This window comes from Gopherus flavomarginatus, chromosome 20 (assembly GCF_025201925.1).
Source record: "Gopherus flavomarginatus isolate rGopFla2 chromosome 20, rGopFla2.mat.asm, whole genome shotgun sequence".
Lineage (NCBI taxonomy): Eukaryota > Metazoa > Chordata > Testudines > Testudinidae > Gopherus > Gopherus flavomarginatus.
In genome coordinates this window covers 1,694,936-1,710,010 of record NC_066636.1, presented here as the reverse complement: position 1 = coordinate 1,710,010, position 15,075 = coordinate 1,694,936, and the positions used below count along the sequence as shown (strand labels likewise).

Below are 15,075 nucleotides of genomic sequence, written 5' to 3'. Positions count from 1 at the left end.
CTGGGGTCTAAACCCCCCCTCGGTTCGAGTCTGGATTTCGTCCCCCGGGTGCCGCTATTTGGCCGACAGCGACGCGATGCTGAGTTGCTCTGAGTCAGGCATCGGGCGGGGGAGTGCAGGGCACGGCACACATCTGAAGTGACACATCAAACCACTTCCTTGATGTGCGTTTCCTGCACATTGCATCGCTTGTTTGGGGACTGGCTTGGTGACAGTGCAGCAATCACTCCCTGTGCATGCCACAGGTGGGTCTGGGGGGAGGTGGGGAAGCTACGCGCTGAGGTGGAGTTGGGGAGGTTGCATTTTACGGGGGTGGGAGCTGCATGTGTGACGGGTGCGTTTGAGCAAGAGAATCTATGTTTAAAGTTGTACCGCCTAGTGATGCTCACAGCCTAAGTGTGACTCTGTGTGTGTGTGTGCGCTGCCCCCTGCTGAAGGAGCTGAGCCCTGCTGTGTGTGTGTGTCCCTGCTGCCCCCTGCTGGAGGGGCTGAGACCTGCTGTGTGTGTGTGTGTGTGTGTGTGTGTGTGTGTGTGTGTGTGTATGCGCGTGTGTGTGTGTGTGTGTGTGTGTGTTGCCCCCTGCTGGAGGGGTTGAGCCCTGCTCTGTATGTGTGTGTGCGCTGCCCCCTGCTGAAGGAGCTGAGCCCTGCTGTGTGTGTGTGTGTCCCTGCTGCCCCCTGCTGGAGGGGCTGAGACCTGCTCTGTGTGTGTGTGTGTGTGTGTGTGTGTGTGTGTGTGTGTGTGTGTGTTGCCCCCTGCTGGAGAGGTTGAGCCCTGCTTTGTATGTGTGTGTGCGCTGCCCCCTGCTGAAGGAGCTTAGCCCTGCTGTGTGGGTGTGTCCCTGCTGCCCCCTGCTGGAGGGGCTGAGACCTGCTCTGTGTGTGTGTGTGTGTGTGTGTGTGTGTGTGCTGCCCCCTGCTGCAGGGATAGGCCCTGCTCTGTGTGTGTGTGTGTGTGTGTGTGTGTGTGTGTGTGTGTGTGTGTGTGTGTGTTGTCCCCTGCTGGAGGGGTTGAGCCCTGCTCTGTGTGTGTGTGTGTGCTGCCCCCTCCTGGAGGGGCTAAGCCCTGCTCTGTGTGTGTGTGTGTGTGTGTGTGTGTGTGTGTGTGTGTGTGTGTGTGTGTGTGTGTGTGCTTCCCCCTGCTGCAGGGATAGGCCCTACTCTGTGTGTGTGTGTGTGTGTGTGTGTGAGCGCGCGCGCACGCGCTGCCGCCTACACAGAGCTCTGACCTGCGATGCTGGCCCTGCATTGTCTCCAATATACAGCCAGCCACACGTGGCAAGCACAAAGCAAACACCTCAAGACATTTCGCGCTGCAACAGCCTTCGGTCCGGGTCGGCTGACCCTCTGTTCGCAGTCCATGCTGGAGCAGCCGTGAATCAAGCCTGCATTTTCTTAACATAGAACATTAGTTTGGTGAGAGCCGCCTTTGCCTTTAGCAGCTTAACCTTCTGGAGTTTAAAACACGTCATTTCCCTTATTTACAAAAAGAAAACACTCCCAAACATTCAACCCACAATGGCTTCACCTGTCATCACAGAAAACCACAAACCGCTGAATAACCAGGAGAAAAGAGAAGCAGACCCAACTGTTTGTTCCTGAATTAAAAACCTGACTCCACTCTGGTGTTTTGGAAGCTGAGTGTAACGGATTTGCTTTGCCTGCTTAGCCCAAGCAAACTCAACACATTCAAAGGCTTTTCCACAACTCTTTGTTTTAGGGAAGGGTGGCCACGTACGATCCAACCGGTCAGGTGTGGCTGCTTGGTAAGTCTTTGGATGCTGCAGACCAAATGAGATGGAGTAGACCCACAGCTCAACCAGCATTTTGGGGGGGACCCACAGTTCAGCTGGGGGAGCAAATGTTTCAGCCCACCCAGAGACACTGTGTTTGTTCCATTGGAAAGGGGCTTCTCAGTCTTAGTGAGGATAAGGTGCTTATGAAACCCGTGTTCCCTGTTACGACACCACGATCTGCACTTTATTTAACTCTCCGCTGAAATTTCTCAATTCTTCCTCCAGCCCCACTCAAACAGTCAGAATGCGGCAATTGTAGTGCTGGCCACATCTTCCTCTCTGCCTTCGAGTCTTGCCAATAAACCTTCTCCTAATCCAACCATTGGAGGCGACCTGCTTCTCATGGGCTGCATCCAACGCTCCCACGGGCAGTTTGGTTTTTCCAGCAAATGTTGTGATGCCAAAGATGACTCCCGTTGCTTTCCCAAAGGCTACAGGTCCAAGTTTTGTTTTTCCAACACGTTCCCCTGAGTCAATAGCCCAGTCACTCCTCTTGGCCAATCCCTCTTGTGTCTCCCCAGGTTCCAGTCCCTTGCCCTTTTCTCCCCCACACCCTGCCCTTGTTCCATTTGCTTCCCATTGGGCAGAAGTTTTCCTCCAGGAAACCATCTAATGCCCCCACCGTGGCCTGGACCAGGGCTCTGTTCTCCATCCAATCCAGCAGTTCCCAGCCACCATCCTCCAACGCAACGGTGGCCAGATGTTTCTCCTTTTTGCACAGCTGGGGCTTTTCCAATGGGGCAGAATTCCTCGCAATGAAATCCCCTGCTCCTAGCTCCCTTCTCCATGCAAACTATTCCTCTGTGGGGCCTGAACCCCTTGGGATGCTCCCATGCACCCACAACAGCTTATCCTGCTCCTTCTGCAGCATGTTCCCCGTTCAGCTCATCGTCCTTGCCAGGAGGAACAGCCTCAGCAGACCAAGTCCTCGCCCATTAATGCCTATGGGGTGGGGGGGGGGATAGAGGAGTCAGGTCCCCCAGTGCTCTGGCAGGGAGAGAAGTGTCCCATGGTGAACGTGGCTCTTTGGAAGGGTCATTTCTGGGTAATATTTTCCCTTGCGGATGCTGCAGCTGGCCTGAGACAGAGACCAAACCCACAAACATCAGAAAGCATCACGGGGCAAAAATTAAAGCGGGGGGGAGGAGAGGGGAGAATGTCAAGAGACGGTTGCAGCGAGGGGATCCCCCAACCTCAAAGGTGTGTGAAACAGCGGAGGGGGGTTGGGATCCTGGGGTGGAGTGTGCCCCCCGCTGGAGGGGCTGAGCCCTGCTCTGTATGTGTGTGTGTGTGTGTGTGTGTGTGTGTGTGTGTGTGTGTGTGTGCTGCCCCCTGCTGGAGGGGCTGAGCCCTGCTCTGTGTGTGTGTGTGTGTATATGTATGTGTGTGTGCTGCCCCCTGCTGGAGGCGACAGGCCCTGCTCTCTGTGTGTGTGTGGCCCTCTGACCCGCTGGGCATGGGGCCATGGGGTGTCTTTCCTGCCCTATCTCAGACCTAGGTACTTTGAAGCAGTGTGGGCTGACGCTCTGGAGCGTTGAGAGCTCTCTGCCCCCACCTAATGGCAAACAAGGAAACACAGCAGGACAAGTCAGGCCTTATTTGCATTTTTATCACCCAGCATCCCCATGTGACCATTTCAGCCATGTTGGTTAAACATTCATGGAAGTTGTGAGTGTAGAGGCACTGAAATGTCATTGTCCTTAGCGTGGGACCCAAGGGCAAGAGACCTGCAGAGATTATGCTCTGGGGTGAGGGGTCACCCTAAACAGAAAGTCATTTTTGCGTTCTTGGCTAGTGGCATAGTCATCCCACAACAGGAAGTTGGTTTCATGGTTTGAAGAGAGGACCACAGATAGGGATGATTGTGCTCAAGGGGCCTCTATGCCAGTGATTTTTTTTCTTGTAATAACTTAGCAGGAGCTGTATGGTGGTAAGAAATGACCCCTGGCTGGCTCTTGATTGATGCTGTAGGGGACAGTAATAGATGTGATTGGACTCTGGGTTTCAACCATTCCCTTGTGCTAAGGGGTTCTGCCACAAAGGGGAGTCATCAAGTTTAATGACCCTCCTTTGCCTTTGGGCTGGGAGATACCTGACACAGTCCTGGCAACACAGGGCTGATTCCACATCCCAGAGGCATTCCACGACACAGCAATTTCCTAGGATCACCCAGCACAGACCAACAGGCCCATCTAGCCCAGTATCCCGCCTTTGTCTCTGCCCTGCTCTAGCCCATTAGGTCACGTTCCCCCTTCCTCAAAGACTTTCTTTTCCTTCTCTGCTGCCATCAGTTTTTGGGTTAAAATTTGGGTTTCTCTTGAAAAGCCACTTTTAGTTGTGGGGAAAAAAATTTGACTGACCCCAGACAGCCCCTCAACAGGCTCACCTGCTTCATTCTCTCCTCTCACACAGGTAGCGCCCCATGTGTAACAGCCTCCTAGTATTTACCCACAATACCCTTTGACTAAGGCTGTTAATCTGTGGATTGGAGGTGAGAGAGGACCCAGGGTGTAGGCTGAGCAGCGTGGAAAGAGGAACTCTAGAAGCAGCTGGGTCTCAGGAGAAGGTAAGAGCTGGACTTCATTAGGTTATCAATGAGTTTGGAGTTAAGAAAGCCAATCCAGGGGTACCTTTGGATTCCATTTAGTGCATGGAGCATCTCCCATGACCGGCTGGTCCACAGCCCACTGCCACAGCTCCTAGCACGATACAGCTCTTTAACGCCACTGGGAACTGCTCATGCTTTGATTTCTGAAGAGCTAGGAGTCAAATCCAGAGCCCAGGGCAAGGCGGGGCCTGTAAGAACAGCCTCACTCGCTCGATCGGTGGGTCTTTTACGGCTGCTAGGCCCCTGTGCCATGAGAACCCCATTTATTTAACGTTTCCCACTACCCAATGACAGGATATTAGCTTCATTGTTTGGCCGGGGAACTGGGGTGCAAAGAAGCTGCATGATTCCCTGAGTGGCTGGGGCAGAGGAAGACGCTGAAATCCAGCCGCACGTTAGCAGCACAAGGCCAAACCAGCTGACCTCCCTTTGGGAACATCAGTGAACCTAGTATGGCATGAAAGAGATTTGCACTGGATATTTATTGTTTGTGAAAAGTGGCTTTTGCCGCCTCTCCGAAACAGCTGCGGTTTGGGAGTGAGGGGCACGGGCAGAGCTCAGGCAGGCTGAGTTCCTGGCACTCGCAGCTGGCCCTGCCCGAGAGGCAGGTTCTTCTACTGTGGAACAATCCTTGTTCTCTCCCCGGGGGGCTCGATCAGGTTGCTGGCACCTGGGGAGATGTGAGAGATGCTGGGTTTGGGGTCCTGACTCCCAGGTCCGCTCTAACCCACCAGAACCCCGCTCTGTTCCCAGTGTTGGGGATAGAAACCAGGAGTCCTAGTCCCCAGCACCCCCTGCCCCACTTTCACCCACCTGACCCCATTGCCCCGTCCAGAGCTGGGAAGAGAACCCAGAGCCTTGCCCCTAGTTCCCCCTGCTCTAACCACTAGACACCACTCCCCTCCCAGAGCTAGACCTCAGGAGTCCTAGCTGCCCTCACGGGGAAGCTCCCAGCTGTACCTGAGTCGTGACGTCTCTTACACAAGATAAAAGTCACCAGCAGGGCCACACACACTAGAACTGCCAATGGCACGCCCACAATGAGAGCCAGGAACCTGGGTAACGGTCGGACTGGGGAGAGAGAGAGGGAACCTGTAATAATCAGCCCCCACACCCTACCTTAGAGGTGATTGCATCTCAGTGCCAAGTGAAGTATCCCCGTATAACCAGCCCCCACGCCCCACCCCAGAGGTCGTTGCATCTCAGTGCCAGGTGAAGGGTCCCCGTATAACCAGCCCCCACGCCCCACCGCAGAGGTTGCTGCATCTTGGTGCCAGATGAGGGGTCCCTGTATAACCAGCCCCCACGCCCCACCCCAGAGGTGGCTGCATCTCAGTGCCAGGTAAGGGGTCCCCGTATAACCAGCCCCCATGTCCCACCCCAGAGGTGGCTGCATCTCAGCCTTTCTTGTGCCAGCAGGCGGGTGACACTGACCGGAGAAGGAGATGCTCATGGAGATGGCCTGGTTGTACCCGGGCCCCTGTACAGTCAGGGTGTAGCTGCCGACGTCGGTCCCCCTGAGCCCTGTGATGTGCAGGGAGCAGTCGGGCCCCACCATCTCCCGCCCCGTGTGTGCCGGGCCATAGAACTTCTGGGGGGTGGCGGACGGGGCATAGCTCAGGATCCAGTTTGCAGCGATGCCGGCTTCTGCCCCTCGGTACCAGCTGCAGACCAGGAGGGTCTGGGGGATGCCCAGCACGACCAGGGTCATGTCCCCCCCCACGTCAAGGGCCGCCGGCTCCTGCCTGATGGTGACGCCGTCCCAGGCTTGTGCCAGCTGGAGGCAGGAGCTCAAGAGGGAGGCTGTTGGGGGATGGGAGAGGGTGATGTTAACTGGTGCCCCTCACTCATGACCCACAGCCCCCTGCTAGCCCCGCCCTCCTCCCCGCTTTGCTGGTGCCCCTCACTCTTGACCTGCAGCCCCCTGCTAGCCGAGCCCTGGGCTCCCCCCTAAACCCCTGCTCTGCCAGCGCCCCTCATTCCCAACCCGCAGCCCCCTAGTAGCCCAGTCCCCTCCCTGCCCCCTCTTTGCTGGTGCCCCTCACTCCCGACCCTCTGCCCACCCCACACCTGCCAGGATTAGACCCATCCATGCTCTGTCTGGGCTGGTCCAGTTCCGTCTCGCGGGGAGAGGCCCCATCCCCTGCCACCCAGCGGCTCCGGGTGTCCAGTCGCAGCCTGCGTGGTGTGGGGTTTGGTGGGGGGTTCCTCATGCTACGTCGGCTGGGAGGAAGCAGGGCGGGCCTATGGCTGCTTGGCAGAGGGGGGAGCCATTGCACAAGCCCCCCCACGAGGTCCCCACTTCTGCTTCTGCTTCCTCTCCTGCGGCTGGGGGTGTTGAGTCCTGGGGGGAGGGGCTGCCAGGCATGAACCTGTCTCCCCACCTCCCTGCCTCCCCACGGGGTCATGGCCCCATTGTGTACCTTCCTGGGCCCCCTCCTCCCCTTCCCCCAGGAGCCAATATCTCATCTTCCAGGCCTCCCACCTCTTGGGGGTCACAGGCCCATCTCCCCCTTTCTCAGTGGGGCACAGTCCCGCTTCTTCCCACTGGTATCATCGCCTTGTTTCCCCTCCCCCCACCCCTGAGTGGTCACGATTCCCCCATCCTCTTGGGATCACAACTCCATCTCTGCCCCCCTCAGAGGAGGGGATCCAGGCCCCTCTCTCCCCTTGCCCATGTCCTTTGGGGGGGTGGGGTCACTGCCCCACAGGTAATGACCCCACCTCCTTCCCTTGTGGTTCTGAATCCCTCGCTTCAACTGGGGCTGAACTGCCCCCCCTTTCCCAGGAGCCATTGGGACGTTGGCTCTGACCCAGCCGGGGGGGACTTTGTCCTGTGACATCTGCAATGGAAATCGTCTCCCAGAAATGACCCCTCCAGACAGCCAGGTTCACACGGGCCCCTCCTCTCCCTGCCAGAGCCCAGGAGGAGGACCCCAGCGGCCCCCTCGTCCCTGTCACCCCACCAGCATTAACAGGAGGCCCAGCAGCCTGGCTGGGACAATGGGGCGACCGGGAACATGATGCTCGAGCTGGACAAGCATCCCAAGGGGTTCGGGCCCCGCGGAGGAACAGTGTGTGCGGAGGAGGGAGTGACGCGTGGTGGGGAGGGGTTGCATTGCGAGGAATTCTGCCCTGTTGGGAAAGCTGCGGCTGTGCAAAAAGGAGGAACGTTGGACGGGCGTTGGGTGGCGGACGCTGCTGGACACTGAACAGGAACCCGGCGCAGGCCGGGAAGCGAAATTCGACTGTTCGGAGCGGAGCAACCGCAGGGGAAGGGGAAGTGCAGCCACTGGGCCATGGGGAGGAGGACAGGTGTTGCGAAAAGGGGCGAGCGAGCAAAGATCAGGCCGGCGGCAGGCGAAAGGGCCGTAGGAATAAGAGCTTGACTCCACGGAGTCCCGGGTGGGCATGGGTGGGAGAGAACCAGGAAAACACTCAGGAAAAGGCAGCGGGAACGTGAGCCAGGGGCCGGGGCTGGGGCGCTGCAGCCAACGGGCGAGTCTGTGGCCCAGCTTGGTTTAAATCTGCCGAGGGGCCGAGGGAAGGGCCAGGCAGGCCTGGGGATTTTGCAGCTGGAGGAGAAGATCCTTGGGTTGACCCAAGATTAGCCAGGAAAGGGAGGCGGCTCCACAGGGGGATGCCATGGGCAGGGCCGGCTCCAGGGGTTTTGCCGCCCCAAGCAGCCAATAAATAAATAAATAAATAAATAAATAAAAGCCGCTATCGCAATCTGCGGCAATTCAGCGGCAGGTCCTTCACTCCGAGTGAGGGACCCTCTGCCGAACTGCCGCCAAATACCTGAAAGTGCCGTCCCGCTCCGGAGTTGCGGCCCCAAGCACCTGCTTGATAAGCTGGTGCCTGGAGCCGGCCCTGGCCATCGCCTGAGCCTCTGAAACGGCCCTGAGGGGAGCCCGGGGGGAAGGGAGTGAAATAATGGGCCGGGTGCAGCGACTTGACAGCCAGCGAGGGTTTCCTTGGCACCCCGGTCCTTGTCTGCCCCTTTCCCAGGCAAAAACTGGGGGTCTCCAAGCCGAACCAAGGGTCCCCTGCCAGCCAAACCAAGGGTCCCCCACCAGCCAAATCAAGGGTACCCACCAGGCAAACCATGTGTCCCCCACCAGCCAAACCATGTGTCCCCCATCAGCCAAACCGAGGGACCCCACCAGCTGAAGCTGGTTCCATGCCTGGTCACTGGCTTGGGGCAGCCGAGGTGCGAGCTGTGGGGGAACAGGGACCAGGCAGCACAAGCAGCCGCCGGCCTCTGACACACAGGCTGGTTTGTCGTGGATTCATCGACTCCTTGGCCAGGCAGGACCATTGGTCCCATTGACCCCCAACTGCCACGAGTGACCCCAAATTCTGCTGCCACTGCCTCGCCCACACTTTCTTTATTGGAAATAACGTGGATAAAGGAGCGTTCTCTAAGGTTTGCAGAGAAGATGGGTTTACAGCAGGACTTCTGGATTCTCTCCCCAGCTCTAGGAGGGGAGTGGGGACTAGTGGTTAGAGCAGGGTGGGGCTGGGAATCAGGACTCCTGGGTTCCATTCTTAGTTCTTAGGCCTCACCTTGACACCACATGGGGCTCAAAGCAGCACCCAATTTCATTCACTAACTGGCAGCTTCCTCAATCCCCTGGCAGCCCCCCCACTGTGGTCTTCCCCGGCGTGTGCGGTGAGTCTGGCGTCGCCACCCCGGCGAATGGAAGCGTTCGGCACCCGTGCAATGGGCATTTGTAGCTGTGCCAGTGTCCCGGATTGGGCAGCATCAGGTGGGTGGCTGCAGCCGTGCACGGCGATGGCTGTTGTGAACCGAAGCAGAAGGAGACAGACCTGGGCTGGCCCCGATGCCTCAGGGTGGCACTAGGGGGCGCTGTGCAGCAGGTAGCTGGCGGGCGGAGTCTCTCCCTTGGCAGTCAGGGCTGGTGCCGATGCCCTAGTGGGCGCTAGGGGGCGCTGTGCGGCAGGTAGCGGGGTGGGGTCTCTCCAGTGGCAGTTCGGGATGGCCCCGATGCCCCAGACTGGCACTAGGGGGCGCTGTGCGGCAGGTAGCGGGGTGGGGGCTCTCCCCTGGCAGTCAGGGCTGGTGCCGATGCCCCAGGCTGGCACTAGGGGGCGCTGTGTGGCAGGTAGCGGGGTGGGGTCACTCCCGTCTCTACAAATACCCAGCACAGGGGGACCAGCGAGGAGGACTGGGGTGGTTAGATCCAGGCACCTATTTTTGGCCCTGCACTGTGGCTATTCCCTGCCCCCCAGGGCCCAGCGGTGGGTGGCTGTGGTGTTGCAGAGTTGTGAGACCCACATCTGTGCTGCAGTGGACGTGCTGGCAGCAGGAGGCACTGTTCCCCCAGCAGTTGTCTGCTGACACCCTCAGCCCCAGGCCAAGCCAGCTGCTTTCATGAACCTTGTCATAAACATACAGCTAAGGGTAGCATCAAATCCCTCCTTTACCTGTAAAGGGTTCAGAAGCTCAAGTAACCTGGTTGGCACCTGACCAAAAGGGCCAACGAGGGGAGAAGATACTTTCAAATCTGTGGAGGAAGGTTTTTTTTGTGTGTGTTCCTTTGTTCCCGGGTTAGTGAGGAACCAGTGCAAGGGAAATACATCTCCCTAAGCCATATCTGAACTAAGCATCTAATCTTACAGAAATAGTAAGTAATAGCAAGGAAATAGGTTAGCTTATCTTTTGTTTTAGCTTGTGAATTTTCCCTGTGCTAAGTGGGAGGTTTATCCCTGTTTTTGTAACTTTAAAGTTTTGCCTAGAGGAGAGATCCTCTGTGGTTGAATCTTTTTGTTAACCCATAAGTTATCACCCATCCTGATTTTACAGAGGTGATTCTTTTATCTTTTCTTTTTTTTAAATAAACGTCTTTTAAGAATCTGTTTTTCAGTGTCCTAAAGATCCAACGGGATTGATCTGTGCTCACTTTGTAACCAATTGGTTAGGATATTATTCTCAAGCCTGCCCAGGAAAGGTGGTGTAGGAGCTTGGAGGGATGTAAGGCTCCAAGTGGCTCTCCCTAAATATTTGTTAAATCACTTGGTGGTGGCAGCGATACCAAGGGCAAGGAAGGAATTTGTGCCTTGGGGAAATTTTAAGCCTCAACTGGTAGAAATAAGATGGGGGTCCCCACATCTGTACCCCAGAGTTCAGAATGGGGAGAGATCCCTGACAAGACTTCTGAAGCCCTGGGCCAGGGTGGATTCTTCATCGCTGGTGATTGCTAAATCTGCATTTCCTCAAAGACCTATTGTGGATCAGCAGGAATTAGTGCAGGGACGTTCTATGTCCCTTGGGAAGTCGGACACAATGGCCATACAGGTCCCTTCTGGGCAGGGGGGTCTAGGAATTACCAGAGCACTGCAGACTCTGGTCAGATTGATTGGGAGGCAGGCCAGGGCTAGTTGCCCCCTTCCATAGATGAGGAAACTGAGGCATGGGAAGGTGAAGGGACCTGCCCAAGGCCACAAAGGGAATTCAGTGCGGCTCCCCTGACTGCCAATCTGATGCTCTCACCACTAGACTGTGCTTCCTACCCCCTGGTGCAGGCCACCAGCACAGAGCATCCTGCAGACAAATCCCTTCTGTACACAGACCCTGAGCTCGTGGAAACCAGCATCACTTCAATGAAGCGACGGCCCATTGACCCCCAACTGGGGGTCTAGCCCCATTGACTCTAATGGAGCCACGGCCAATGGACACCCCTGGGGATCCGACCCCATTGACCTCAGCCAGAATTCCTGGGTTCTAGGCCAGGAGACATCTCCATGCTCAGCTGGTCTGACCTGTGCCGTTGAGCCCGGGGGATTTACCAGCATTAAATCACTGTTGAATTAGAACCGATCTTTATCTCTCCTCCACTTCTCCAGCAGTGCCCCTCGAGGAACTACGACCCCAGCAGGACTCAGCTCCTGCCTCACTGCCCCCAGCCGTCGGTCTGCAGCTGCGTAGAGAAGAGCCCCTTGCCACGTGGGCTGGGTGTTGCCCCGGCTGCGGGACGACGCCAGAGATGGGAATTGCAGCGCAGTGGAGCCTATAAGGCTGGCCTGCTTGCTTGTCTGCCTGCCTTTTCTTATGGGTTTCCTCTGGGTTGATTGTTTGTTTCACTGTACTAGGTTTCTAGGTTTATATTAGAATATTTTTGGCTGTAACGCGAGGAACGTACGGGCCACATCCGGGATGCGGAGCCAAGGCACAGGTAGCGAAAACCTGTTCTAGACCTTTCACCTACTTGGCTGATAAGCTAAAGCGCACGCTCCGTATATGGTGGTGACTTTGAACACACCTAAGTGAGGATGAGTTGAAGCAAGTTAGTATGGGGGGGAGGTACCTATGTCCAGATGCTCTTTAAACGTAACAGGCAGACGGCAAAGAACGTGGGGAGAACCGGTTAGGCCAGAAATAGCAGAGGTGAGACTGAGCTAATGGCATTGGTAGGTCCGTACGTGGCATTACTACGTACAAACCTTCCAGCCTAGGGAGTAACCGTATCCTGATACTTTGTGGAAACTATCTCAGGTGCTCAAGCTCTCTGGAAGGGGTGACCCGCCAGGCTGGAGTCGTTCTCGCTCTTCATTGTTAGTTTGTCTTAGTCCCTCACCAAAGGCTCTTACGTAAATTAAGCTGTCATGGGATAAAAGGGAAGGTCCTTTCATGGGCTGAGAAATGGTAAACTCAGGTATACAGGGTAAACTCATACATTGTTTGCCCTCTAGACCACTGATAGAGAGATATGCACAGCTGTTTCCCTCTACCCCCTGCAGGTATTAATCCACACTCTGAGTCAATTAATAAGTAAAAAGTGATTTTATTAAGTACAGAAAGTAGGATTTAAGTGGTTCCAAGTAGTAACGGACAGAACAAAGTGAATTACCCAGTAAAATAAAATAAAACACGTAAATCTAAACCTACTACAGTAATGCAACTGAATACAGGCAAGATCTCACCCTTCGAGATGTTCCAGTAAGTTCCTTTTTTCAGACTGGAGACGCCTTCCTAATCTGGGCCCAATCCTTCCCCCAGTACAGCCCTTGTTCCAGCTCAGGTGGTAGCTAGGGGATTCCTCATGATGGCTGCTCCACTTTGTTCTGTCCCACTCCTTTATATATATTTTGCATAAGGCGGGAATCCTTTGTCCCTCTCTGGGCGCCCACCCCCTCCTTCTCAATGGAAAAGCACCAGGTTAAAGATGGATTCCAGTTCAGGCGATGTGATCCTATGTCACTGCAAGACTTCATTGCCCACTTGCCAGCACACACACATACAGGGAGACTCACAGGTAAAACACCCGTCTGCAGACAATTGTCCTGGTTGATGGGAGCCATCAAGATTCCAAACCACCATTAATGGCCCACACTTTGCATAGTTACAATAGGTCCTCAGAGTTATATTTCATATTTCTAGTTTCAAATACAAGAGTGGCACATTTATACAAACAGGACGACCACACTCAGTAGATTATAAGCTTTGTAATGATACCTTACAAGAGACCTTTTGCATGAAGCATATTCCAGTTACATTATATTCACTCATTACCGTATTTTTATAAAATCATATCGACTGTAATGTCACACCCACATCCAGCCCCCTGCGCTGAGGCAGGGCCAGGTGAGACCAGACCAGCCCCAGTGGGGGTTTGTCCAACCCAGTGCTAAAACCCACCAGTGCTGGGATCCCACAGCTCCCGGGAGCTGATCCCAGAGCTGAGCTGCCCTGGGAGTTAAAGAGTTTCCCGCCTCCCACCTCCACCTTCCCTGTGGCACCTGAGCCGACTCCTGCTTCTCCTTCCTCCAGGGCCTGGAGAACAATCGCTCCCCGGCCACAGTATAAAAATTCGAGGGCTGTTGTCAGGTGTGTCCCCGTCTCCGAATGAACACGTCCAGTTCCTTCAGCTTTTCTTCCTGGGGCAGGTTTCCGAACCTTGGAGCACTTCTGTTACCTGTCTGGGCCCCCTCCAGCTTCTCCACATCTCTCCTAGAGCTCGGTGCCCCGAACCAGGCCAGGCTGCAGCCGGGCCTCAGCAGCACCGAGCGGATTGGGACAACGACCTCCCGGGTCGTACTGACGACAGGCCTGTTAATACAGCCCTCAGTGGCATTGGCCTGGTTCGCAACAGCCGCCAGCGTTGACACAAGCAGCCTTCCTGGCTTGGAGCTGGGCCAATTTCGATCAACGAGGTTGAAATTTACTCCTCTACAGAAATTTTCATTTCAGGGGCATGGGGGAGACTTTGTCCCGGCCCCTCTCCACAGGAGGGGTGGGTTTCACACGCAGGTTCTGGAGAGAGTTTGGGAGTTTCTGGCTGCTGTCTGGGTGCTGGGAGGCCCACAGCTGTTGTGGCTGGTAAAATCTAGAGGTAGGCACGGAGCTACTGCAGGGATGGGCACGGTGTGAAATCAAGAGAGAGAGAGAGAGAGAGAGAGAGAGAGAGATATTGCCTGGTATCCCACCTCTGACACCAGTGTTACCCTCTCTGCTGAGTGATACAAAAACGTATGACCTTGAACGCCAGTTTCCCATCATTCTTCACAGCTCTGGTTGTTAGTGACTCTGAGGACAGCAGTATTTTTCATTTTCCATTTCCTGGGCACCTGGATTTTCCCCTGAGTTGCTGAGCAAGGGTCATGTCAATACAAAGGACCATAAATGAGATAAGGACGGAGTGGAAGCTTCACCCCTGACTCCCAGTAACCAGGCACTTTCCTCTTATTTGCCTTTGGCCTCAAGCCAGGACTGTTTCCTGTAAATATGACAATTGCCCTGAGCTCCTATGTAATGTTGTTCCACAGCTGACAATCAGCTCCCAGGTCTCACCCCCTCGTGACGCTGGTTGAAGCTCGCACTGCACTCGGCTCCCCCAGCCCCCGACCAGTGCAGCTGCCCGGGGATTAAACCTCAAAGTAAATGTTTTGCATCAATTCCAGCCCCATTTCACAATCATGGAGTCATCTGCACTGCGGGTCGGCACAGTGCCAAACCAAACCTGCAGGAAGACAGGGCCTGTGCTGCCCCACCCTAGAAGTGGCTGCATCTGAGCTCCGGGTAAAGGATCCCTGTATAAACAGCCGCCATGCTTCAATGGTTTGCATGCAGAGGGGGTGGGACTCAGTGCCCCTGGATCTCATTGGTTTAACGAGGGGAGGGGAGAAGGAGTTTGTTGTTCCAGAGGACCGGAAAGGGAACTCGGACCCCGGCCGATGGCCTGGAGGATGGAGACCCCAGTGACCTGGTGACCCGGAGACCCAGCTCAAGAGTCACAGCTGGTTCTGGCCAGTGGGGACAATGGGTTGCGGGGAGAGGACGCCGGTGACCTGACCAGCCGGTTCCAGCCAGAGGGGCCACAGGACAGAAGAGGGGAAGAGGCCCAGGCGCCTCTGTTTAAGACCCTGTTTCCCCAGAGAGAAGCCAATGGACAGAGGGGGCTTGGGGCCGGGGATATCGGAGGCCCAGCTGGGAAGCAGGGGGCTCTGAGCTGGAGAGAGGGAGCAGGCAGAGCCCCCCTGGCTGCAGGGGGACTGGGACATGCTGGGCGGAGGGAGGCCAGGCCTGAGGCTCTGAGAGTTTCCTGTGCTGGGTTCAGATGCTCAATAAACCCTCCTGTGTTATGCTGGGGAAGAGTCGCTCCGGGCTAGAGAACAGGGGGCATCAACTCCTTTGGGGGTGAGGAGGCC

General features: G+C 55.9%; 1 protein-coding gene and 1 long non-coding RNA gene across 4 annotated transcripts; one reads left to right on the top strand and one right to left on the bottom strand.

Annotated features, from left to right (window-relative positions):
* Positions 1–3,349: 3,349 nt before the first annotated feature.
* LOC127038042 (uncharacterized) lies at positions 3,350–12,311 on the top strand. Its single transcript, XR_007770550.1, has 2 exons — positions 3,350–4,362; positions 11,275–12,311. It is a non-coding gene; the product is annotated as an uncharacterized LOC127038042 (long non-coding RNA).
* LOC127038030 (carcinoembryonic antigen-related cell adhesion molecule 16-like) lies at positions 4,979–8,112 on the bottom strand. 3 transcript variants are annotated; one of them, XM_050930359.1, is made up of 4 exons: positions 6,475–8,112; positions 5,839–6,207; positions 5,365–5,475; positions 4,979–5,074 (listed from the first exon to the last, which is right to left on the bottom strand). In XM_050930359.1, the coding sequence occupies exons 1-4, from the start codon at positions 6,542–6,544 to the stop codon at positions 5,019–5,021; spliced, it is 606 nt and encodes a 201-aa protein (XP_050786316.1). In that variant the 5' UTR covers positions 6,545–8,112; the 3' UTR covers positions 4,979–5,018. The 3 variants fall into 3 exon arrangements, with proteins under 3 accessions (XP_050786316.1, XP_050786315.1, XP_050786317.1); XM_050930358.1 differs by having other exon boundaries at positions 6,479–8,112; XM_050930360.1 differs by having other exon boundaries at positions 6,490–8,112.
* Positions 12,312–15,075: the final 2,764 nt, after the last annotated feature.